At 38.2% G+C, this 26,685-nt stretch overlaps 1 protein-coding gene across 5 annotated transcripts in view; it reads left to right on the top strand.

The window, feature by feature from the left end:
• The window catches only part of BICD1 (BICD cargo adaptor 1), a 207,936-nt gene that overhangs the window by 172,513 nt on the left and 8,738 nt on the right, over positions 1-26,685 (top strand). For 2 of the 5 annotated variants that reach the window (XM_036866753.1, XM_036866750.1), the window contains 2 exons: positions 17,613-17,621; positions 26,032-26,107. The exons of 1 other annotated variant lie outside the window; for it this stretch is intronic. In XM_036866753.1, coding sequence (XP_036722648.1) covers positions 17,613-17,621; positions 26,032-26,107 — 85 coding nt within the window. The remainder of the gene's footprint in view (positions 1-17,612; positions 17,622-26,031; positions 26,108-26,685) is intronic. 2 more of the 5 variants (XM_036866754.1, XM_036866751.1) reach the window with 1 other exon arrangement.

Raw genomic sequence — 26,685 nt, forward strand, 5'->3', positions numbered from 1 at the left:
TGAATGGTTTTGTACTTCTCCAGAAACTCCCGTGACCCAGATAGACTGAGATGTTTTCTGTGCCACCTTGGTGTTTACCACAGAATATGTGGCACCCGTATCTTATTAGAAAGTCAACCAACTTGCTCGCCACTGTCAAAGTTATCCGGGGCTCCTGAGGGGAAATTAGAATCAGACGCCTCAAGTCTAAGGGAGTACCCTGGCCACTTACAGGATGTCAGCACAAGGGAAATTGCCCTTCTGTGGAAGTGGCTACCAGTCCAAATTGGGTGCCCTGTTGGGTCTTAGATGGTGATACTAAACCAGGTCCCTGAGCCTCAGGTGTTAACACAGAAAATTTTATTTGATCCCTATGGGTAGGGGAAACAGGAGGCAGTGAAAGGAGTGAGTATGTTGGTGGCATGGGGGCAGTTGGAACAACTGCTGGTGCAGCCTGCTTGGCCAGTGGGGAAGCTGTATGAGCCAGAGGGGGGTTTAGGTTTTGAGTACCATGTCACCATTCTCATTTTCTTCCTCTTCCCCTTGTAGAACAGGTTCGCCTTTGGGTTTCCTTTTAGATCACTGCACCATAAGGTGGCAGTCCTCTGACTCCTTTTCCTCCTGATGCAATAGCATAAATGCTTCTACATATGGAGTCTCATCTCTTTTCCCTGTTCTTTTGCAAAACACTTCTACTGCGAGATCGTATAATAATTGAGTGATGCCGCAGACCGGCTGCAGAAAGCTAGAAGTTCCTGGCGGTGAGGGGTAAGGAACTGAAAAGCACCAGTATGGGATCAGAAGGGCCAAGACAACTGATGGTTGCAAGGCAAGTTTATTCAAAGAACATGAATGTATATATAGGTTTAGTACGGAACGAATAGCAGACAATAAATCAGTAAACCTTGTTTTCCACATAATTCTGTCGCCACTGTCTATGCGTCAGCATGCTTTATGGGCCATTCTCTGGAGATACAGACTTCCCCCTTAGGGCAGCACGTCCTTCTTCTGGGGAACAACCAGGGGCTCTTAGATCCAGAGCAGGCACCTGGAACAAAACTGGCCGCAAGCCATTTTCCTTTTTTACGCTCAATACCGCAGCGTCAGGAGTGCATACCAAGAAAGAGACAAGCAGTTCTCCGGAAAGCAGAAAGCTGAATAAGCTTACAGCTTGGGGGCCACCACATTTCCCCCTTTTTTATTATTTTTTAAAGCTTGATAATGTAGTTTTAAGCCATGAACATCCTGACGCAAGACAGCGAGGCGCCCCATTACAAATCTGACAACACAAGGTAATAAACCGATCACCAATAAAAGTAGTACACCAATTGATATCAGGCCCGAGAGCCCTCCATGAATCCATTGTATCGGATTTAGCCATTGTAGTTGATCTAATAATCCTTGAATCAAATTCTGGGGTCCATCTTCGTCCAGGTGGGCCTCTTGAATAGCTTGTATTTCAGCATTTAACTTTTGAATATCAAGGCTAATGTGTCCATCAGTCCATACACTTAATATATGCATTTTAACTTTTTCCCAATCCCATTGTGACTCATTATATAAATGTTGAGTTACACAAATCCAGGTATATTTGGCATGACAAATCAAACGCATTTTTAATTTTAAAGCCATAACTTGATCCCCTATTCCTATTAGAACATTTTTTAATTCATCTACTTCCGTTTTTAGTTGGGTATCAATATGACTTTGTAGGGCTAATGCTACACTAGTATTTTTAGATAACTGATTAACATAATGAGCCTGGTGAATAGTTTGTGAAAGAGCAATCCCAGCAGTGGCCGCAGTAGCAGTTAAAGCTGCTAAGGCTAGGATTGCACATATTAGAACACCAATAAATCTCTTTGGTCGTTTTAATGCTTCAGTCAATTCCAGCCAGGCTTGCATGCCAGTGTTATGGTACCATGGTTCAGACAAATTAACAGGTAACATTATATAAGAAGGTTGCTTCATAATCATAACAGATGCAGATCCTTTAACGGGCAAAATACAACTACTAAAGATACAATTAACACAAGTAATATTATAACCTATAGGATTCATAGTGTTTTCTACAATTAAATCTCCAATCAATAAAGCATAAGGAGGAGCGACGCAAGTAATCACCGGTCTATAAGAAAAGGATAAGGCAAGTTTCCAGAATTCCCATTGCTTGTAAAAAACAAGGCTGTTATTATTAACGGGGACAGAAGAAACTAGTATGGTGCCATTATCATAATCTAAAGTACACCAGACAGAGGCTTTAGTCCATGTATCATTACAAACAGGAAAATCAGACTGCAGGAATTCAGAAGCCATAAAAGCAGGAAATTGTAGTCCTGTGACAGTCTTTACGACCGTAATTTGATGTCCAGCTAATAACGTCCCTTGATTACCCATGGTAGTTTCAATACACAAATAATGTCCAGTATCTTTAATCCTCAAGCGATATATGCATAGAGAATGATCCAACGAAGTATTAGAAGCAAGCTTAGTTACTCTAGCATTCATGTGAATGGGAACGTTATCCTTATACCAAAATACAAAGGTGGATAAATCTCCTCGTCTAGAAACAGTCTGTTTGCAAGGAAGACAAATATTAGATCCCACAGCTTTATAATTTTTACGTAAATGAGTAAAAAATTGAGAATTTTGGTAAGAAATAGCATGTTCTAAAGCAACAGCCTTAACACAACCCGAATTGGTACTCATAGGACTTAAACAAACAGGGGGAGTATTAAACCAATTAGAGTAATTAACAGAAGTTTTAGTAATAGGCAAATTTCCTAGCACTCTTCCAAAAGTAGAATCATTATAGAAAATTGGAAGGTCAGCTTCAGACCATGTAACAGGTTGTAATAAAGGAGGATCGGGTACATAAGCCCAATAAGATTTAGCCTCTATAGGTGGGGCTGCCAATACAGCTATCATGGCTAAAAAAAAGGTAAGAGGAGAGCGAGGATGAGCACTCTCCTCCATAATCCTTCGTGCTTGAAATACTAAACATTGCAATTGATACCAAGTAATTTGATTTCGATCTCCCCTCGCCTCCCTGACAAGTTGTCTCCTACTCCGTCGCCGCATTCTTCTCGTCTGCTGGGGGAACCGGTTGGGGTGTGCTGTGGTCGGGGTGTGCTGTGGTCGATTGCGAGAGCCTCAGGCGACGCATTCTTCGAGTCAGGGTGTTTATTGGTGATGGCATGATAATGTCGAACCAAGCGCTCCGGGAGCCACCGAGGAGAGTCTGCCTCCCTAGGGAAAACACAAACATGGCCTCGGCCCCATACTAAAACAGGGTCTGGTCCATGCCAAAGGTTAGTCATGGGATCTTTCCATTTAACAAGCGCTTTTTCAGGAGGGGTTCCAGAAAGACCTGTAAACAATCGTTCATAAGGCGTGTGACTAAATGCATCTAAAGTTAAAAAATTTAAAATAAATAAAGCATGATTAAGCACAATCTGAGGAGATCTATCATATTCCCCCTTTTTTGTTTTTTGTAATGTAATTTTTAATTGTTGGTTGGCACGTTCTACAATACCTTGACCCTGAGGATTGTAGGGAATGCCTGTTTTATGTGAAATATGGAAAGTTGCACAAAAATTGGCAAAAGCTTTACTCGTATATCCTGGAGCATTATCTGTTTTTAAAGCTTTAGGAATTCCCATAGATGCAAAACAATGAAATAAATGAGTAATTACATATTTAGTAGATTCCCCAGCCAAAGGCGTAGCACATATAAAATTAGAGTAAGTATCAACAGTTACATGAACAAATTGTAATTTACCAAAAGAGGGAATATGAGTAACATCCATTTGCCAAAGATGATGAGGGAGTAAACCCCGAGGATTGACTCCAAATTGTGGAACAGGAAGGTGGGGTAAACATTTAGAGCAGGACTTAACAATGTATCGGGCTGTTTCTCTAGAAATAGAGAATTGTTTTTGAAGCATAGCAGCAGATTGATGATGTAAATTATGTGATTGTGTAGCAAGATCCTGAGGTTGAGATAAACTTAAGGCTATAATCTTTGTATTTTCGTCAGCCAATTGATTTCCCAAAGACAATGGGCCAGGGAGACCTGAATGGGCTCGAACATGTAATATGGCTACAGGAAAGTCATGCTGACGAATAATCTTTTGTAGTTGAAAGAAAGTCTGAAACAATTGAGAATCAACAGTATTGCCAATTATAGCGGTTTCTATGTTACACAAAATAGTAACCAAATAATGGCTATCCGTATAGAGATTAAAAGAACAATGTGAAAAGATTTGAAAAGCCAAGGAAATCGCATGTAATTCAACTCGTTGGGCAGAGGTATGATCTGTTTGTTCTTTATGAAGTAAGTCATCAGAAATAACCACAGCGATGCCATTGGCAGAACCATCAGTAAAAACATTTGGGGCATTGAGAATAGGAGTTGAACAGATAGTTTTAGGAAAAATAAATAGATGTTGAGTAGCAAAATGAAGGAGTTTATTAGAAGGATAATGATTATCAATAATTCCTGAATATCCAGCAAAAGCAAGAGCCCAAAAATCAGAGACAAATAATAGCCAAGAATATTGATAAGTAGTATAAGGTATAATAATAGAATTTGGTTCATATCCTACCAACTGAATATTTCTTCTACGACCCAATTGAACAAGGGTTGCTATTAACTCATAATAAGGTGTAATGACTTTATTAGGCGTATTTTTCATATGAATCCATTCAAGAATTCCTGTTTCTTGCCATAATAAGGCGGTAGGGGTATGTGACGTAGCACAGATTATTAATAGTATAGGTAAAGAAGGCTCAATTCTAGTTAGTTGAGCAGATTGTATTGCTTTGTTTACAAGCTTGAGTGCTTGTTGAGCTTCAGAAGTTAAAATACGAGGGGAAGAAGGATCAGGACTTCCTTTTAGGATATTAAAAAGAGGCTGTAATTGACCCGTAGTTAATTTTAAAGAAGGTCGCAGCCAATTAGTATCTCCTAATAACTTTTGAAAATCATTTAAAGTTTTAAGAACGTCAGTCCATATCTCTATCTTCTGAGGTGTAATATTATAATTTGTGATATACTTACCAAGATATGACAAAGGTGGGTTCATCTGTACTTTGTCAGCAGCAATGACTAGTCCTGATCATGACAAATGACTTCGAAGGGAATTATAAGCCTTAAGTAAAATATGTTTATCAGAATAAGCAAGTAATAAGTGATCCATATAATGAATAAAATATATCTAAGGGAACTGTTTACGAACAGGGGCAATAACTTGAGCTACAAACTGTTGACATAAAGTAGGACTATTAGCCATACCCTGAGGCAGCATTTTCCATTGATAACGTTGCATAGGTTCTATAAAATTTAAAGAGGGTAAGCTAAAAGCAAATCGCAACTTATCAGCCGGAAATAGAGGAATAGTAAACAAGCAATCCTTAAGATCAATAATAATAATCATATAATTTTTAGGTATGGCTGCAGGAGAAGGCAAACCTGGTTGCAGAGCTCCCATAATTACCATAGTTTGATTAACAGCACGTAAATCTTGCAATAAACGATATTTTCCCGATTTTTTCTTTATAACAAATATAGGAGTATTCCAAGGGCTATTAGACTTTTCTAGTCTGCCCAAAGCAAGCTGTTCATTAATTATATTATGGGCCGCCATTAATTTCTCCTTAGAAAGGGGCCATTGGTCCACCCAGACAGGATTATCAGAAATCCAAGTTATAGGGTCAGCATGTGGTGGAGGAGAATCCAAGGCCCCTAGAAAAAACCCAAGCCTGTTTTATCCCATTTATTATCAATCTGTAAGGGTAATTTATTTCCCTGTTGATTTTTTCCCAAACCATTCCTAGGATCATACCCTTGATTTAACAACATATTAGTTACAGTAGGGTTGGGACTAAGCAATAGGATTCCCATTTGTTGTAATATATCTCTTCCCCAAAGGTTAACTGGCAATCCGGGCAATACGTAGGGTTTGAATATTCCTTGATTACCTTCAGCATCCTGCCAATGTAGGTATTGCGAACTTTGTTGTGGAGAATTAGATTGGCCAATACCTTGCAACTGTGTAATGGTTTGGTGCACGGGCCAATTTTTTGGCCAATATATAAACGAAATAACAGAAACATCAGCACCAGTATCTAATAACCCAGAAAAAGGCCTTCCATTTATTTTTAATACCAATTGTGGTCTTTCCCTACCAATTTGTTGAATCCAATAAACTGCATCAGAGGAATCGAAAGCCCCAGTTCCTCTTTTGTTATGTTGTAAAATTTTTCCTTCTGGTATGAATGGAATTAATAGAAGCTGAGCTATTCGCATACCGGGCGTGATAAGAAAAGATCCTTTTGATGTTTGAACCATAACCTTTAATTCCCCTTCATAATCAGCATCAATCACCCCAGGGATAATAGTTAAGCCTTTCATAGACATACTACTTCTTCCAAGGGTTATACCAACTGTTCCCTGGGGTAAAGGCCCAAAAGTTCCCATAGGAAGGGTTTGGGGTCCCATATCCGAGGTTAATAAGAATTGGGTGGAGGCACAGAGGTCCAGTCCTGCACTATTTGGCGTGGCCCTTTGAAGGGAGGAGATTCCATTCCCTGAGGAACAAAGGTCTGAGCTGGAGGCAGTGGAGCAGGTTGTGGGGGGATTATTGACATTGCTCCAATTGTTTGATGGGGCCGGAGCAGGCCCCTCCGGAAGTTTCCCGACAAGGGAGTTCCATCTTTATGAGTCACTGATCGACATTCTTTAGCCCAATGCCGTCCTCTTTGGCATCGGGGACAAATTGTGGGAGGAGGAGATTTACCTTGAGGCACAGAATTTACGATAGGCATATTAGGAGTATCAACAGTACAATTTTTTGCAAAATGACCTGGCTTCCCACATTTAAAACAGTTTTTACTTTTAGCATTTGGCCCAAATCCTGCCTTAGTTAGGGCTGCAGCTATAGCTGCTCCCTGTAAGTAAGATGATCCAATATCAGAACAAACTCGAATATAATCCTCTAAATTTCCTTTCTTTTTCCATGGACGTATAGCTGCTTGACAAATATTATTAGCATTTTCGAAAGCCAATTGTTTGACAATAATTGCTCCAGAAGGACCATCAGAAATAATTCTATTAACAGCCTGTAATAATCTATCCACAAAATCAGCATAAGGTTCATCTGCCCCTTGCCTTGTTTTAGCAAGGTCTTCAGTCCTAGTGGAGGCAGGTAAATGTTTCCATGCATGTAGAGCTATATGATTGATCTGAGCATAAGCCACAAAAGGGAAAGCTAATTGATCCTGTAAAAACTGATGTTGTCCTTCCCCAATCAACATCTCATAATTTACTAGCACATTATGTGCAGTATTTCTTTCAGCTTGTTCAGCAGCCTTTTCATAATATTCTGATTTCCAAAGTAAATAGTCGCCACCAGTGAGACAAGCACGAGCAATAGATTTCCAGTCTGCTGGAGGCAATGCTTCTGTTGCAATAGTATCCAACATAGTAATAGTGAAAGGGGCTATAGGCCCATATTGTGCACAGGCTGCTTTTAAATCTTTCAAAACCTTAAAGGAGAGAGGCTGATATTCCCGATTATTTTGTTGTGGATTTTGAGGATTGGGTCGTTCCACCACGGGGCAGCAGAATAAAGGATCCTCCCCTCTATTAAGAGCTCCCCGTACTGCTTGTTGTAAAGGACTAAGCTTAGGAGGGGTAGGGACAGAGACATGTAATTGCTGTAACCGTGGAAGAATATTTTCATCAGGATATTTTTCAGCCTCATATTTGGCTTCTTCATCCGCTAGATCAAAAGAAAAGTCATCATCATCAAGTGAATTAACACTCTTTATCCTCGGTGGCAAAGGAGGAGCAGTAGCTACTGTAGCAATATGTTCTACAGATTTAGCTGTTAATTTTGGAACTGAATCATAAATTGGATTAAAACAATCTCTTATTAAATTCCACAGGCTTAAAGTGGAAACTGAAACAGAAGATGGTCCATGTGCTTTATGATATTTAGATAACTCATCTCCTACACGAGTCCAAATTGCTAAGTCCACTGATCCTCCTTCAGGGAACCGAGGACAAGCATCATACACTAATTGCAAAAATTCCAGAAGTTGTGAGGTAGTTACCTTAATTCCACGGGCTTTTAACATTGAAAGCAAAACCTGAGCAAATAAATCACGCTCCTTAGAGCCCTTTTGTCCCATATTATTTTACTTCTGACTCTTTCTTGAGTTACCGTCCTAAAAACGAAATTATTTCTTGTGGCCACACTATCTCACTCGAGAGTTCTACTTACTTGAAATCTTCCGAAATGCCTCACGCACTCAGGTCCCTGTTCAGGCGCCACTTGCCGCAGACCGGCTGCAGAAAGCTAGAAGTTCCTGGCGGTGAGGGGTAAGGAACTGAAAAGCACCAGTATGGGATCAGAAGGGCCAAGACAACTGATGGTTGCAAGGCAAGTTTATTCAAAGAACATGAATGTATATATAGGTTTAGTACGGAACGAATAGCAGACAATAAATCAGTAAACCTTGTTTTCCACATAATTCTGTCGCCACTATCTATGCGTCAGCATGCTTTATGGGGCCATTCTCTGGAGATACAGACTTACCCCTTATGGCAGCACGTCCTTCTTCTGGGGAACAACCAGGGGCTCTTAGATCCAGAGCAGGCACCTGGAACGAAACTGGCCGCAAGCCATTTTCCTTTTTTACGCTCAACACCGCAGCGTCAGGAGTGCATACCAAGAAAGAGACAAGCAGTTCTCCGGAAAGCAGAAAGCTGAATAAGCTTACAGCTTGGGGGCCACCAAGAGTGAGCCATTCAGGGGCCATCGCTCTTCTGATCCTAACATATATTGGGTCCACACCCTATTACAATAGTATATATGTCTTTCTTAGTCATAGGCTCATGGCTGTGTTTTACCCAGTTATCTAATATATGCCCCAAAGGGCTCTCCTTTGGGATAGATGGAGTATTTCCCATTTTTATAAGTTTGATAACACCAAAACACAAAAGACGTAAATTCCAACACAAAAAGCACAAACAAATTCCAACATTGATGCACACAAAACCAAAACCAAAACCAAACCCAACAAACCGGTTACCAAAATCATCCAATGACAATTCCCCTCTCCGACAGGGTACCCCAACCAAACAGACTGGCTTGTCCCATAAAGGAAAAGCCCAAATTGAGGGTGGGTAATATGTTCCCGGTGTGCACGCCAGAGAGACTTACCCTCCAAAATTGAGCCTGTCAACTCATAGAAGTTTGTCGGTTCCTTGCTTCAACTGCCAAACGCTGGGGTAACCAGTGCTGTTTCAGGGAGTTTTGAAGGAAAGATCCTCAGGACAAATGGTCCCGGCAGCTGCTATGACCTTGCCCCCAGTATTCCGTGACCAGGGCCGGCTAGCCGCGAGCAGCAAGGCTCCTGGCAGGCTAAGCCAAATTTGTTACTGAGTCCAAGCTCGCTCTGCTTGCTCTGCTCACTACACAACAGGCCAATAAATTGGGAGACGAGGTGTTGAGGCAAGGAATAACGAGCTTATTCGGAAAGCTGGCAGACCAAGAAGATGGCAGACTAGGGTCCCCAAAAAACCATCTTACCGGGGTTTGGATGCCAGTTTCTTTTATAGAACAGAGAGGGGGAGGAGGTGAGGAAGTAAAGTAAAAAGGCCATTTATCTTGCAAAATTTCTTCTTTTCTGCAGCCATTCCCAGGTGGGCAGGGTCAGATTGGCTCCCTGTGAGCTGAACTAAGGCACTTTAGTTTAACATTCGGGCAGAGGGGCAGGGTTCCCTGAGGCAGACCATTATGTATGATTATAATAACAAAAGCAATGAAAAGCAAAGGTTAAAGTCAAAGAAACAGATCCAACGTGGAGTCCGATATAGCTCTTCCCTGTTACCGGTAGGGGTGCAGGTGTGGGTAATGAGAAAAGCCTTATAGGAAAGGAGGTCAGCTTGCACAAAGGCCATGAGCTTGGGGCTAGAAACTGGAGCAGGACTTGGGAGTGATGGAAAATGACACTGGAAAGGCAGGCAGGGACTTGAAAACAGAGGGCCGGGTTAGTGAGAGCAGACTTTATTCCAAGGGCACAGGTAACAGTTTTAAGAAGAAGAGCAGATTTTTAGTATATAAGATCACCCTGACAGCGAGGTGGAGAATGGATTAGATGTAGGTAATGTTACCCGAAAAACTGGGTTCACCTCTTGGTGGGTGTCCAGCCAAAAGACACAACCAAGCCAAAGACTGGGAGGAGGAAGGATTTATTACTTGCGGCAAGTAAGGAAAACACCGGGGATCTTTCCCAGAGCAGTGTCTCCCCAAACAGCAAAATTGGGGAAGTTTTAACAAGAAGTGTATTCATGAAGGGGCTTGGTTGAGTCCAAGCTTTAGTTGATTGAAGTCAGGAGGGTCAGAAAAGGTCAACATCATCGTCCCTTAGGTTCCAGTTGATCTGGTGGTTGAGCACTTCATGCTAATCTTTACCATTCAAGCAAAACTGGGAGTTTTTACAGCTGATATATTATGTTTGCTATTGTTACTTCTCTTGCCTGATAACAGGCAATGTTTCTGCATTCTTTTGTTCCCTTAAGATTATTGAGAACTGTTCAAGGCCAGGCTTAGATCATAAAATGGCTTAGGGTGAAAATGACTTCTCTTAAGTCAAGAAAGCCATGCCTGGTTCTCTTTCTCCTGGAACCCCCTGCCCCTAACTGCTTACAGTAACACCTGAGGTAAAGAAGCAACTACAGAGTCTAATGAAATGTGAAATGAGAGGTGGTGGAGACTCGGAATCAAAACTGTGAGGAATATGAATGTTTACAAGTGTCTGAAAGCAAAGAAGTCCAGCTCTACGCAAAAGCCAGCGTGTCCTGTGTACACACACACATCCTGCTCTAACTGCCTGTGCTTCTTCATCCTCCCGTGGTTTGTCTGTGGAAGGAGCTTGGTAAATGCTAATTGAACTGACTTCCTGAACTAACAGCCTCAGTGGTTTTTTGCCTAAAGTGTGTTTTTTCCTATAGAGGCTTCTCCATTTTTGTGTGTTCCACTTCCCCACATACTTTCTTTTTCCACAGAATTCAATTCTTGAAATGGTAGGAGTGAACAGCATTCTGTTGAAACTTGTAATCATTTAGGGTTGTATTTGCTTTTAACATAGCTTCTACAGAGTTTTCCCCAGCAGAGGAAGACTTGAGCATTTTCTCATGCTAGAGCATGTTGCCCTTAGTTTGGAATCTGCTAAAACAATTCATTTTACAGTGGAAATGTGCAACACCCTTAAATTTTGTTTCAATTCTTTCAGTGTTTCTTCAAGTAGCAATTCCATTTTTACAGGAAGTCTTTTAGTATAGAATGATCTTGGGTTGGAATGTGCGAAGAATGTCATCTGAGAGCTATATCTCTCCTTTAGATTCTGTCCATCTCTGTAATGACAGATACCTAATTGAAAACTGAGAAATACAGGAATTTATCTCATTTTTTTTCAAATAGCTCCGTATTTGCTTTGGTTAGATAAATATCAAATATCCTCCAGTTTAGCTGAGTGTTTTGATTTTCACCCAGATAACTAGTTTCATGTAAAAATATTTTGGAATTTTAAGATTTTTTTCCCTTCCTTGTTTTCTTTTGCAAAGGTTTTAAGCTAGATGTCTCATATATACCAGTTTTACCATCATGTGCATAAATGCACAAAAATTATAAAGAGTTTTCTGATCCCTTGTCTCCAGTGGGTAGAATTAGCTGCTTCGTCCTCTACTCCTCACTACAGACAGTACAGTCACAATTTGTCTTAAAATCAGATTTTTCTATGAGTCTGTAAGCTTTTGGGCAGAAACCTTGCCTCTTTTAATCCCCAGGATCTTACACTGTACCTGGCACATAGTATGCCCTCAGTTTGTTGGATAATTGGTAATTAGTCCAAATTTTCTACAGTTATTCAAAATATACAGCTTTATTGTGGTTTATCATCTCTATATGCAGTTCTTCCGATATACAGAATTATAGTGCATTTCCGATGTAGTTTAAAGTGGGTGATGTAATAAAATCTATATATAACAATTGCATTTGGAAAATTTTCAAATAAGTTAGTCATTTCTCTTACTATTTAATATAGGCAGCATATGTATCATTTGAAGTTTCTTTGTTTGGTTGTTTTAATATATTATGCCTAAAAATCAAGGCAATTATAAGAAAATATTCACTTTTCTTTGGCCACGCCCCGTGGCTTGTGGGACCTTAGTTCCCCGACCGGGATCAAATCTGTGCCCCCTGCAGTGGAAGCATGGAGTCCTAACCCTTGGACTGGTGGGGAATTCCCCTGAAAATATTCACTTTAGAGGGCAAAATTTATGAACCCATGTAATACAGACCAAAATGTTGCATATAAATATATAGGCTTTCCTTACTTATTACTTTCTCTTATTCTTTTTTTAAAAAATTGTATTTATTTATTTATTTATTTATTTATGGCTGTGTTGGGTCTTCATTGCTGTGCGTGGGCTTTCTCTAGTTGCGGCAAGTGGAGGCTACTCTTCGTTGCGGTGCACGGGCTTCTCACTGTGGTGGCTTCTCTTGTTAAGGAGCACAGACTCTAGGCGCGCAGGCTTCGGTAGCTGTGGCTCGTGGGCTCTAGAGCACAGGCTCAGTAGTTGTGGTGCACGGGCTGTAGGCGTGCAGGCTTCAGTAGTTGTGGCGCACGGGTTTAGTTGCTCCGCGGCATGTGGGATCTTCCCAGACCAGGGCTCGAACCCGTGTCCCCTGCATTGGCAGGCGGATTCTTAACCAGTGCGCCACCAGGGAAGCCCTCTTATTCCTTTTTAAGCATATATGATTATATATGCATATAAAAAGGAATAAGAGAAAGTAATAAGTATACTTATATTTTTTAAGTATATTTTTCGATAGATAATGATTGTTCAAAATTCAAAAGGTACAAAAGGGTATACAAATAGAAAGTAGTTCTCTCTGCCACAACTGTGCCCAGCCAAGCTTGGGTATCCTTTAAGAAACACTCTGTACATATACAAGGAAATATATATAAACATATGCATATATAGTCACATATATGTATTTATATATGTATTAACAGTAACACTGGCACAGCCACAAACATCATTATGCATGCTATTTTTTTGTCACTTAATATATCTTGGCTTTTTTTTCCTTTTTATATTAATATTCATCTTTTTGTTTATTTTTAACTAAACGTTTGGAGGAGAAAGAAGATATACTTGAACCCTTTAAGAAAGCTTGAAATGTCTTTATGTACAGAATTGACATATATCTTGTCAAACAATAAAATGACAGCTACAAGAATGTTTCACCGTCTAGACCAGAGCTATTCAATAGAAAGATGATATGAGCCACATATGTAATTTTAAATAATCTAGTAGCCATATGAGAAAAAGTAAAAAGAAACAGATAAACTTAATTTTAATAATACATTTTATTTAACACAATATGTCCATAATATTATGATTGCAACATGCAATTAGTAGAAGCAATTATTAATGAGATTTTGCATCTGTTCTTCTTAGTCTTTGAAATTCAGTGTGTATTTTGCACTGACAGCACATCTCAATCTGAACTAGCCATATTGCAAGTGGCCAATAGCCAGATTTGGCTGGTAGCTACTGTACTGGACAGTGCAGTTCTAGACCTTCTCACTTACCAATGGTTTTAGCTGGATATAATTTCTGCACAGAAATCTAATCATTAACATCTAATTTAAAAATAAGATTTAAGGTGACACATGTTTAGGTTTTCTTTTAAAATGAAACATTGGACCAAATGTTTGCTATTACAAATTGATTCTGCTTTGTCTGTCTCTGGTAGCAATACTCTTTTAAATATTATAGATACATATTAAATGTTTGTATACCTTTCTCTATACATCTCCTTTATTTGTTTACTAGGTCTCCTTGCCAGTATAAGAATTTAATTCCTATTGTTTAGATATCCTAGGAAACCATATTTCTTAAATATTCTTAAAATAATAAAACAACTTAATGTTTTTTTTTAATTGGTGTAATCAAGCTTGTAAAAAGTCTATGTTATTTATTCAAAGCAGGGAGCGGAGCACCTGGAAAATGTTTACAATTCATCCTGCCAATTTTAAATGGCAGAGTTTAATGACACCATATATAGACTGAAAACACATCAGACTCTTCCAAGGTGGGTTCTGTGTGTTTTCCCATTTCCAGGATAAAAGAAAAGATAAAGACAATACTAAGTAAACCATTCCACGGTACAGATTGGAGCCACTCAATAAATAATGCAATGATTAATGGAACATTTAATGACCACGGTTCTATCAGCATCTTTATTTTGTTTTATCTTTGGGTTTGTCTTCTACTCCCTCCTCTGTCAGGTATACTATCCAGAACTTGCATTTTCTTAAAAGATTTCATATTCAAAACCTGAGCATTGTAAGCACAATAGACTATGATAAGATGATGGAATTATTTAATTACTGAGGGATCAACATGAAAACCAACACTGCAGAAGTAATGTGCTTATTAAATTAGATTATATTTTCAATCCATGTTGACTCTTTTAATATAACTATGTCATATAACTCTTTTAGTATAACTATGCTTTAAAGTCTTTTAAGTTTTATTAAAATTTTAATAAACCCATGGAAATTAAAATTTTTAAATTAAAATCCTCAAGGAAAAAAAACTACAATCTTTCTCTAATATATCCATTAAGTGAAAGAAAATATACTTATTTGATGTTCCTAATTGTTACATATTTAGGGCAAAAGTGATCACATCATGCTTGTGTCCACCAGAGTCCACCCATGTGGTGAAAAGAGAGGCCTCCAGAAGGGGGTTGAGTCTGGAGGGATGATGGGGAGGCACAGGTGGGCTGAGACACACCGAAGGCGCAGAACGTTGCAGGCAATAACTACCTTCCTCCGTTGACCCTGCCCAAATGATACTTCTGGCTCACTAAAAAGTATTGAAAGGCAGGTAGAAAACTCGAAAGAGTCAGGCACCTAGATCATAGCTTCTGATTCAGACTCACTGAAGTGACCAACCTCTGCCACCATAAGACAAACTAGTCCGAACACTGAATTTTAAAATTGCACGTTATCTCACCATCTTCTACCTGTTCATGCTCCGCACCCTCAAGTCAGGGAACAGCCTTTATTCCACCAAACTGCAGTCAATTACTTATCTACGGCACTTTACCCTTAGTTTCTTTGGTATCCTTTGTGCCAGGGAGTAAGGTGCTACAACCGTCTGCCGTTGGCATGGCCCTGCCTTCAGATCCCAAAGCCTCCCCATGCAAAGAAGAGGTTTACTACTCTGTTGTGATGGGCAGCTGGGGGCTCTCCCTCATTGTATTCCAGGGGAAATGGCCATCAGCTATGCTATGCTCCTCACACTATTTAATCCAACTTGCTGGCACTAGTCTGTTGAATTCTACTGTTTGTCCTCACTGTAACTACATAACGACCTCTATTATAAAAATGCTCTGATTATAAGCATTCCCTGGGATGTTATATTCAAACTGCAGCTTTCAAAGGGACGTCTTTTATCTACAAGGAATACTAAGAAAAACATAATTTAAAAAGCCACAGTAGATACCTGGGGAAGCCAATCTTGAGGTTAACAACTGTAGGCTCTCCTCTGCATTTATAAGGACATGTGGACAGCTATAGTGAAGGAATACTGAAGGAGCTCTCTCAACTCTGAGTCTCTCTGATTCAACGAATACAAATTATTCTCTCCATGACTGGGACTGGAGTTCACTGTGTACAATCCATGTTTCTAAATACACTTGTAAGTAAATATATTAAAATATCTCAGCACCGTATAGTATAGTTTCCATCAAGAAAAAGTAAAATTCCCATTATCTAATAAACAGAGCAAACTTTTTTTTGGACAATTTAAAGTGTCTATGTGTTATAAACTGACTATACAAGTCAGGAAAGAGCAGAGTCCCAGAATTCACGCTGAATTCTTGCAGTGTGCTAATACTTTGCTTTCCTTCCCCAAACCGATGAGGTTCAATTTCTAAAAGTATACCTATATCATTACATTGGATATGGGAGCCACTGATTTAATTGAGAAATGCTGCTCTGGTACCCATCAACATGGCAGCCAACCAGACTCTTCTGAGGCATATTAACAGTTTGGGGGTGGCCTTTGTACACGCTAAACCTGGCTTCAGTGGCTCTCCTGAGCTGTTAGCGAGTTGGGCAGGGTCTGAAGGAGCAGCCAAGTTCTGGCTGGGAGCATGGTGCCAATGATGAGTAATTCTGATGCTCACAGAAAGCCTGCGCTTGCTACTTCCTATTCCTTTGTTTTAAATTATGTAGTGAAAATGTAGTTCCTTACACTTATACCTAGACTACTTAAAGTGACCTAGGCGTTGAACCTATACAGCTAATCAACCAGAAGGATTCACAGTGCACTATACTCATTACACAGCAATGAAGCATCCTGCCACCCTCTTGTTTTCTTCTTGCACAGCTGTGTGTCCCTTCTTCCACACATCCTTCTCTTTAGTCATCTGTTGATGCTTGTTTGATTTTCTTGGCTGTTTCCCAGTGTATTATGCCTGAAAGTTATGACAGGAAAAAAAAAAGCAAGACTCAAAATGGCTGACTTTATTGCTTTCTATTGTTTACTAAAAAAGTAAAGTCATAAAGATGTCATATAACCATTAATTTCATTGTCACCTCTCAGCCAAAAAAAAAGTCATTGATATACTCTCCATATCACAAATTTAAAGTTTTTGTGAACTGTATATGTAAAAGCCAAGTTTGTTTTGGCTATGTTCATTACTGGACTCTGGAGATTTTCTCCCTCCCTCCCTCCCTTCCTTCCTTCCTTCCTTCCTTCCTTTATGTTTTTTTTTTTGGTGTATACATTATTTTTATGTCAGTTTACTGTGTCCAGTTCACAAATCAAGTCTCCTTTTTGGGGACTGCTTCTAGAGCTGGGCCTCTCAACGTGACCACAATTGTCAGTGAATATTCTCGAGAGTTGGACTAGATTAGATTGTTACTCTTAAAATAATTATTTACAAGAAACTAATATAACTTCAAATATTTGCATTTATATGATTTAAAATTTTATATGAAAATATATACATTTACTTTGCAAGATAATGATTTAGAGCAAGACAGTCATTTTAATTAAACCTGCTTTTGGTGGATATAAAATTCGTACTTTTTTTAGTTGAAGAAGATATACTTTCCTCATGTTAAGGACTTTTTTGCTGCTCTGATGCTGTCCATCAACTACATTTTTGCTCTAAACTGAACCTTACCTCCCAATTCTTCATTGCACTTAAGATTTTGTCTTATTAGCAATGGAAAATCAGTCTATGATCAGTTTGGGTCATAAGAACTGAAATTAGAAATTTAGAGTAGGAAGAGGTACCCTATATGGATGCTGCTTAGTTCATGTTAAATACCTATTTCTGGCTTTCCAGGCAGTCCCAGCTCCACCTCTATTCATAGGATCCTGTAAAAACAAAAAGCAAACAAACAAAGAACAACAAAAAAAGTATACTAGAGTCATTTACTCTGAATAGGTATGGAATAAGCCATTATGACAGTAGAATCAGTTAAACATAAATTTTTTTCTCTTTTTATGCACTACTTGACATCAAAAGCAAAAAGAGGTAAGTTGGCTATAAACCTGAGTGAACCTTATTTTCTTTAATAGATTTATTTCTGAAGAGCTTTGCTTCAATTAAATTTCTACAAATCAAATACTTTTACATTAGGAAGCTTGTTATTGTAAATCTTTATTCTTTTCTTTGAGAACTGAATAAGCACCTTCTGTAAACTTGTATTTTAAAAATATTTAATATTTAAATATATTGCTTTTCCTTTAACCAAGTTATACGTATGGTTTAATTTTCTTGTGAGGAATTTTGGTTTAGTGTTGGGGTTTCTGAGTTGTCCCCCCTCCCCAAAATATGGATTACATGTTATAAGTATTTCTTCTTTTCTTAAAAAAAAAAAAAGCCAAGAAACAACTGACATTGGTGATAGTCTATAATTTTCAGATCCATCGCTTTACAGAAGAGGATACCCTGAACCTCTCAGAATATTTTCTAGTTTCGGTTTTTTTTGAAATGACTATATATATATATATAAAATAAGCAAATCAAACACATTTCACTGAGTGGTGTCTCAAATATTTTTCTTGTTTGGGATGTATTTTCACTTGATCTTTTTAGCAGGTTCTTGTTTGTAGTTTAACTTATTTCTCTTTCGTTTCTTTTTGATGATGAATTAATTCTGACATTCAAAGGTATAGCTGGTCTTCATCTAATACATGCTATTATTGACATTGTTTAATGAGAACAGACCATCATACCATCCTGAGTTAACTTTGTGCCAGCTGACATTCTTCTTGGGAAGGTCATTTCAGAACAAAACGTTATTTTCTAAAAAGTACTTAATTGGTGTAAGAATCTGGCAACAAAATGTACTTTTACCTCTTGGTGCCACTGTATTTAATTACCCTCTTCCCCTGTATCTTCCATGTCTTCCTACATAGGCTGTTAATTACACACATGCTCATGGTTTAATTGTAAGTTGTCCAGAAGCAGAAAGTTGACGATACTGCAGGATATTTTTATATTTCTCTTTTGCAAGGTTTGAAATAAATATAGATTTTTTAATATTGTTTTGTTTTATTAGCTAGTCATATGATATTCCTCAGGACAGCAAATGGAAAGCTGGATGAAAGTTTTTGTCTAATCTATAATCACTGAAAAGTCTAAAAATGCTCCCACTCCTTAGCAAGACATGCTCTGATTCTACATTGTTGAAGACAGTTTTAATGCTTGTCCCCAAAGTATGATAAACTATGCACAGTTGTCATTTATATGAAGGCAGAGCCAGATGTTTTTAAAGATTTGTCACCAAGTCATATTTTTGCATTGTCTATACTGAAATTTTTTTATGTGTTTCAACAATTCTGTCTGCATCGTTCCCTGGAAATTTTTAATGAATAATGATTGTCTCTGACTATAAAGGGTATAAATAAATAATGGGATTTGCTGTGTTAAACACTGATGTAAAGTTAAGTCTGAAGTGTCTGGTGACATAAATTAGCAGATTACACCCCCGAGTAGCTGGAAATTGTTACTGTCTTATCTGTGGGTACTTTCAGAGAAACTCATGTGATATGTTTGTCAAAAAGGGATGAGATAGCCAACTCTATGTGTTTGATTATAAAATGCTAAAAGTTTTTCACAGCTATCCATTTTTACTAGTGCCAATGTACCATTAAATTCATCTTTACATTTTTGAAAATATTTCAGCTTTTCCTAACTACTGTTTATATTCATGGAAATGTTTCTATCTCATTATTTTTCTGTATATAATGTTCCTATCTTAAAATTTTTCTTATTTTTTTCTTAAATTCTCTACTGTATATGTCTGTTTTTTCAGTTTATGTGTATAGGCATCCATAGGACTACTTAAGTGTTCAAGTTATTACTGCGAGGAGAATGTATTTTGATGCTTCTTTCCATTAACTTTTCTGTTAATTCACTAACACATTATTAGTCATTTTGTAGATTTAGTGAGGAATAATTTAGTATTGATGTTATTTGGCATATTTTAAATAATGGCAATTATAACTATTTTCAAGATTTATACATCAAAGTCTTAAAATTATTGAAGAATAATCAATCACCTGATATCACTAAATTAGCTTTAAAATCTTTATCAGAGAGTATTTTCTCTTTCTTATTCCTTTTGTTAGGAAGATATTGTTATGATGACAGGAATGTCTAAATTGTACTCTTTCATCCTCAAGTGGATCCATCACACAATGATATTAATAATGTAACTAATAAACAAGTCTAATGATCCTTTAGGGAAGGCAAAGTCAGTATATTAGCAGGTTTTTTTGTATCACATGCAAATTTCTGAAGGAAGCTACTGTGGGGAAACAAAGAATTATAAGGCAGTGTCCTCTCTGCTGTCAACTGCATAGCATGACTGAGGAATTTAGATACACTGCAAGGGATGCAGTGGTCAAAAGCTGTGTACAAGAAATGCTGAAGGAGATGAGATAAGTGCTAACCGAGTTTAGGGGAAGCAGACACTTCCTTCTTGGGTGGTCAGGAGTAAAGACTGAAACTTGTTAGTTCTGAATACTCCAAGAGAAGAGAAAAGCATTTTAGATGAACATAATAATAGGAGCAAAGACTTGTTGAAATGATCTTATTATATGGTCTATTTGGTCTTTTTAATTTATTGTTGCTAATGGCAAGGACTTTGTTTCTTGAAGCTGAAAATCTCAAGGTCATCTTGACTCCTCCCTTTAGCACTCATGTCTTATCACTGACCAGTTCCTGTTCATGGATGTGAAAGAGGATGCTTTCACAAGCATCCTCTCACCTGATCTGCAAGATTTATATTTAATGTCCTCACTTAACAGAAAAGCTGAGACTCAGAATGGTGAAGTCACTTCTTCAATGTCACTCAGCTACTGGTTGGTGGAGCAGGGATCTAAATATTAAGATCTCTCTGATGGACATAAATCTTATGCTGACATGGAGGAAAGTTGAAGAGCACAGAAGAGAGAGAATAGAGAATAATGAGGAAGGCAAAGAGACCATAAAAAAATTGCTGCAGAAGCATCGTTGGCAAGTGGAAGGAAATTGTGATGTACCCATTATCCAGTCCCATGAATTATTGTGTAAAACCCTCACTTAAGACCTGAGTGTGTGCATAAGTATGTCAGTAATTAATTGTGGAGAGCACCTTTGTGCTATTATCCACAAATATTCAGAATTCCTGAGTTGGGAAACAAAAAAATGTTATGCAATTTTTCTGTCTCCACCTCAGTGCATAGTACATAAAAATGTATATTTTCTACTAACGTAATTACTCAAATTTCACATTCTATTGTCAATTTGGTTTTTTCCAAGACTGATTTGACTACTTTAACTTCACTCTAAAATGATTTTTACCAAAAAGAAAATCTGCTGAAATTCGAGTACAGATTTTCAGTTAGAATTCGTGCTTCTGTATTCCTTTTCCAGTGGGTTTCCTTACATTAAAACATATTTATTTATTTCAACCCTTGGCCTGCTTAGAGTTGAGAAGAATCAAGGTCATGATTATCACATTTTCTGACTTGAGAGAGAAAATAAAAGGAAGAGGAAGTTAATATGGTAGATGACAGAATAGAATCTAAAAGATGCATCAGGTAGGAAGAGGTGAAACATATTAGAGATTAACATAACGTTAAAAGTATATAAAATATTGCATTGAAATTCCAGACGCCGTAAGTATAGGATGGAGGAAACATGACTTGACAGCACCGTCTTTAAACAAAGTAAGCCCATATGAGATAGCAGTGTGACGTGGCTGCCTGAAAATGCCACGCAGGCTTCTGCTCTTTTAATAGAATCAGGATGTCTCAGATGAGCAGGACTCTGCCACCCCTGTCCAGCTGTCACATCTTATCACTCATGGTTTCCTCTCTGAGCACCTCATTTTTAGAAGGTTGTACACAAACTGGAGCGTGGTCAGAGAGCAAAGATGAGGGTGTGGGAGGTTGAAATCATGTCCTGTGAGGAAGACCTTGGATTATTTGGCCTGAGGAAAACTCGGGGGGACAGAAATCGTTTTCATGGGAAAATGTGAAGCACTTGATGGAGTTTATGGTCATGAAGGAAGGAAATGTGGTATGGAAAATAAGACATCACGAAATGGTTAGGATGCACGAGTTCTCAAGTCAGGAAAACCAGGGGCTGGGGCGCAGGTCATTCTGTAGAAGACTGTTGGCCACAAAGAGCTGCTGCTCTGCCCCCCTCGGAACATCTGGGCACCAAGGAAGCCACCCCTGCAACAGCACACTGTCCTCATCAATTCCCTCCACTGCCATCTGAGCCATGTGTGGAGCCAAAAACATAGACATGTTCCCGGCTCCCCCCTCATGAGGTTCTCCCTCCCATCCCAATCAGTCACCCGGGGGCCAATGGAGTCACTAAGGCACTGACTTTTAGAAAATGGGTTAGTTTTCTAAATTGCATCGAAAAGTTTAAAAATAGTAGACGCCTGAGGGAAAACCATATGACAAGACTTTCTCTTCCTGCCAATGAAATTCATTAATTTCAGCCACCTCTTTATAGAAACTGGATATTATCCCCATTCCTGCACCTTTTATCTTGCTTTGTGTTTTTGAGGTGACTAGTTGCCTTCAAATTACAGTCAACTGTCTGATGAAGTTCTTATGTTTCTTTGACAATATGTGTCTGATATTTTCTAGAGGTAGCTGGCGTCAATTCGAGAGACAAACAGGGTAGTGAGTAGAAAATAGGCCTTAGCGTCGGAAAAGTTTAACTTTAAATCTTTGCTCTGCCACTTCTTAGCTGGTGATCATGTATTCACTTAATCAATGAATGTTTGCGGAGACTGTACTGTGATGCCAAGTTCTGCATTTGTTTTTGGTGGGAGAGGTCATGAAAAATGTCAAAGAAAAAAATAGTCTCAGAATACATGAGATTTTAATATAGTCCCATAGATCAAAAATACTTATTTTCCTCATGATAGGAATAGTGCAAATAACAACAACTCCAGAGTGTTGCTGAGACTTAAAACTAATATGAAGTTCCTAGGAGAAATTACATCATGTTGATTCACCAAATAATTTCCTTCCTTCTCCCCTTTTCTACCTTCCTTTCTACTGGAGGCCTTTGTTTAGGGAGGAATGTCAAATAAGTTCCTGTGTATACCAGGACATATAGATGTGTTAAACAATAATATTCCTTATTCACCTCTGCCCTTGAGGCACTAACAATCTCTTGAGTTCCGTGACATTTCTCAGGCCTATGACCTTATAATATAAATGTACAGTGTTATCTAATTCAGTTCTGAGCATTTCAAGTAAATACTTTAATTTTATAAAATATTTTATTATTATTAGTGGAGGCCATAAAGAGTTTATAGTTACGAAGAAGTTCTTTTGCTATTTGCTCATTTGTTTTCTAGGTGTACAACCTAGATGTCACAACCTCCAGGAAGCATTTCCTGACTACTTAGATTAGTGAATTGTTTCTGCTCTGAGATCCCTACATTTCCCTATCATGGGAAGCATTGCAGTGAAGTGTCTTAAAATCTAATTCAGCCCTTGGATCATACAATCCTGGATTCAAATTCCAGCTCCACCTCTTAGTGAGCTTTGGCAAGTTACTTAACCTAGGTCCCCCTTTCCTCATTCACAAATTGGGATTAATAAAGCAAGGTTAAAGGAGAGCACGCATAGTAAGTGCCTGCACAGTGCCTGGCACATGGTAAGCAATGAATGAGTGCTCAGTGCTCCCACCACCACATCTCATCATCATCACCATCACCATCATCATCGCCATGACACTTTGTTTGTTGAATATGCTTGTCTTTCTCAATTGACCAGGGACCATGTCTTCTGTTTTCCTTTTATCTCTACCACCTAACACAGTTTTAGACACATAATTGGAGTTTAGTAACTTGCTTGCTGAATGGTTGAAACAAATTCTGGTGGCCCCAGATGACAGCAGTGGCTTCTGGTGTTCTGAGATGCCTCCTCCTTAAGTCACATACTTCTCATCTTTTATGCCCTCAAAAGCAATGAGATGAGGCCTAGTTCCTTCAAGAATGAGTCTGCCAGAGTAGATCCTACAAAGAACAGGTAAGATCATGTAAAGCCCACAGCATCTCATAGCTGGAAGGGACTTTCTCAATCTCTCAACCCACCCCTTTCATTTTACAAAGTACATGCTAAATACACATGGGTTAGCCAAGTCCATGACTGGAAGACTGTTGACCACAGAAGAGGAATTTAGAAGACAATTGAGTCAGAGCGATTAGCTATTTTTCAAATTTCTTTTTTTTTACTCTTTCACCATTTTATCTATGGAATTTGTTTTTATTATTTAAGGATAACACTTAGCTAAGTACTTATAAATAATAAATGCAAAGTAAAATAATAATTAACCAGAGGTGATATAACTTCTAAAGAGGAAAAAACTGATACTCACTACAATGTAAGAAATATCCACCACATATTAAACACTTCATTAAGAGAGTGCATTGTGGTCCTGCTCACCTGTTTTCTAAATTTCATCACAAAGCATATTTCAAATGAACAATAATCTGTGACTGCATTAGCAAAAAGAAAAATAAAATCTAATGTGAGAGATGGAAAAGAATTTAGACCATTTAAAAACTCTAATTACTCTAATTCTGGGGCTTGCCATTCCACAGAGGTCAAAACTTTGCTATAGAACAACTTTATTTATACCTTCCTGGCAATAGGAAAGACAGGCCAGATTCCCAAGTGTTCACATTCATTTGCATTCATTGCATTTACTCAAATATAACAGAAGAGGGCAGCACACATCTGGTTAACTTAAACATGTCTGGTGGCCACATCAAAATAGTTGTCTAAATTTGTCCAACAATTCCTAAATTATCCCTTAGCACAGCTGTTGAAAAAGGTGAAAAGAGCATAAAGGAATTCATCCTTTAAGACTCCTGAGTTTCTACGAAAGGGAATCATTGAGCTAATCAAGCTGCAAAATGGAAAAACAAAGACTTAAAGAAAAAATAGAAAGAATTCCCCAAAGCTAAGAAAATGGAAATATTTTTTACATTTGAAAGACTTTTACTGAGTATGATAATCTGAACACCAGCTAGCTACTCAACGAATCAGATCTTGTTCCTATTAAAAAACAATAATTAATAAGTTACTCTGCAACAAAGACCACCTTATAAGAGGGTCTCTGTCTTCAGTGATGTTCTCTTGAATGAACTTAAATCAAGCCTATCTTATATTCTACTTTGCATCACAGACAACTTTAGTGTGTTTGCAATGTCTTATACAAAAGCATGAGCAATTTTCATGAATTTTGGTATTCTGGAGTTATACAAGCAGGTTTTGTTACAATAGAGAATATGTTGGCTTTAGAACAAGTGATGCTTAGATTCAAGCCTTTGAACGTAAATTTCAGTAGAGGCTCATTAATTCGACTTTAAATCCAGAATTTGTGATAATTTGGCTTAAATATTACCTATATAATATATAGGGAAAGAGGTTTGCTAAGCAAATACATAGTCTAAGCGGTTAGCAAGAGGAAATGCTGCAATTACTTAAGAATAATTGAATTTTTAATTCTAATTTTAACTTTTTTGCAAAATCTTTTTTGCAGAAATATAATATATGCATTTCTAACTAACTTCGCAGGTGATCCTAGTACATCAGCCTGATACCAGTAAACAGACTGCTCTTTGATTATTTAAGAACACCCAGCACATGGTCTTTCTTGGAGTAGATGAGTAACATAACTAACTGATCAGCTAAAGCCTGAACTTTTACTAGCTAGTGCTTTGTCAACCTAGTGTGAGCTATATTGTATGACTTTAAAATGACAAAAATAAAAGTAGATTTCCCATTCAGGTTAGCTTTCTCTGTCAGTCCCAGTTACTGACAATTTAATATATATAAAATAAACATTCTAAGATTTTTAACAATTCTTGCTTTTGATAAATAAAACCTATTTTCAGAAAACTGTAAAGATGATTTCCTTCTCTAATATCCTCTATTAATCATGGAAAAGTTTGTATTGCATGCTTTTCTCAATGTACCTATGGGATTGACAATATGCCGGTGTGTCCGACAACGCATACCATTTTGGAATAACAAATCTAACTGCTGAGCAAGTAATTACCATCATGTTCAGGTTCAGAACTTGAAGATCTTTCATTATGTTAATAGATCCTTTATTTTTAGATGTAGCCAAATACCAAATATGAATGGCCACGTTATGTCCTAAGGTACTTGAGAACTCTCAGGACTAATTTTGTGTCACTAATTTTTAAATACTGTATGTAATTAAGAAAAAAGCCTTGTCTTTTCTATTGGCATCATTCAGGGGGAAAAAAAAAAAAACTTAATCCAGATGTTTCTGTGTGAATGCACATTCCTCACTAAATCTCTCAGGCAGCTGCTTAAGTTACTGTTACTAACACGTTGCTCTGTTGTCTCTTCGTATGCGTGTCTAATTTATCAGTTTCTTATAGATTGTCAGCAGCCTGCTGCCTCCGTACCGCCACAGCGCTCACAACTAGCCGGGGGGCAAGACTGCCCGACTCTCAGGTAAATTCAGATGTCCTCACTCTTCCCACCCAGTTGCACATCAGTTCCATAGACCCCCAAGCTCTCCTTTCCCACATCTTGACTGCCTATACATAATTACACTTGCCACATTTTATTTCAAATATGGGCTACACAGACACACACTGGACTCCTGAAGTCCACACGTGCCACTGAAAATGCAAGAGAGCGAGAGTTCATTTTACTGGCCACTGGCAAGTAGCCTAAGGCGGCATTCAGCTCCCCTGTGTGGGTAAATACTTGGTTAGTCCAGTGTTTCATTACCGTCCAAAATATAAAACCTGGAATTGCTTGTCTTTTGTCCTTAGAATATATTATTTCCCAGGCAAACAATTAGGAAGGATATAAAGCATATCTGATGTCTGTTCCAAGACAACTTTATGAAAGTGTTTCTGTTTTCTGTCCACTCAGTACCCTCAATGAAACTGAAATTGAAAGGTGGAGAAAACCTTGTAATTGGCATTCAAAAAAGAATATTTGCAGTGATAGTGCCTTTTATGTAAGATTAACTGAAGAATTTTAAAGGCAGGTCTACATACTCCCTGGATGCTAAACTAGAG

This window comes from Balaenoptera musculus, chromosome 10, assembly GCF_009873245.2.
Source record: "Balaenoptera musculus isolate JJ_BM4_2016_0621 chromosome 10, mBalMus1.pri.v3, whole genome shotgun sequence".
Classification (NCBI taxonomy): Eukaryota; Metazoa; Chordata; class Mammalia; order Artiodactyla; family Balaenopteridae; genus Balaenoptera; species Balaenoptera musculus.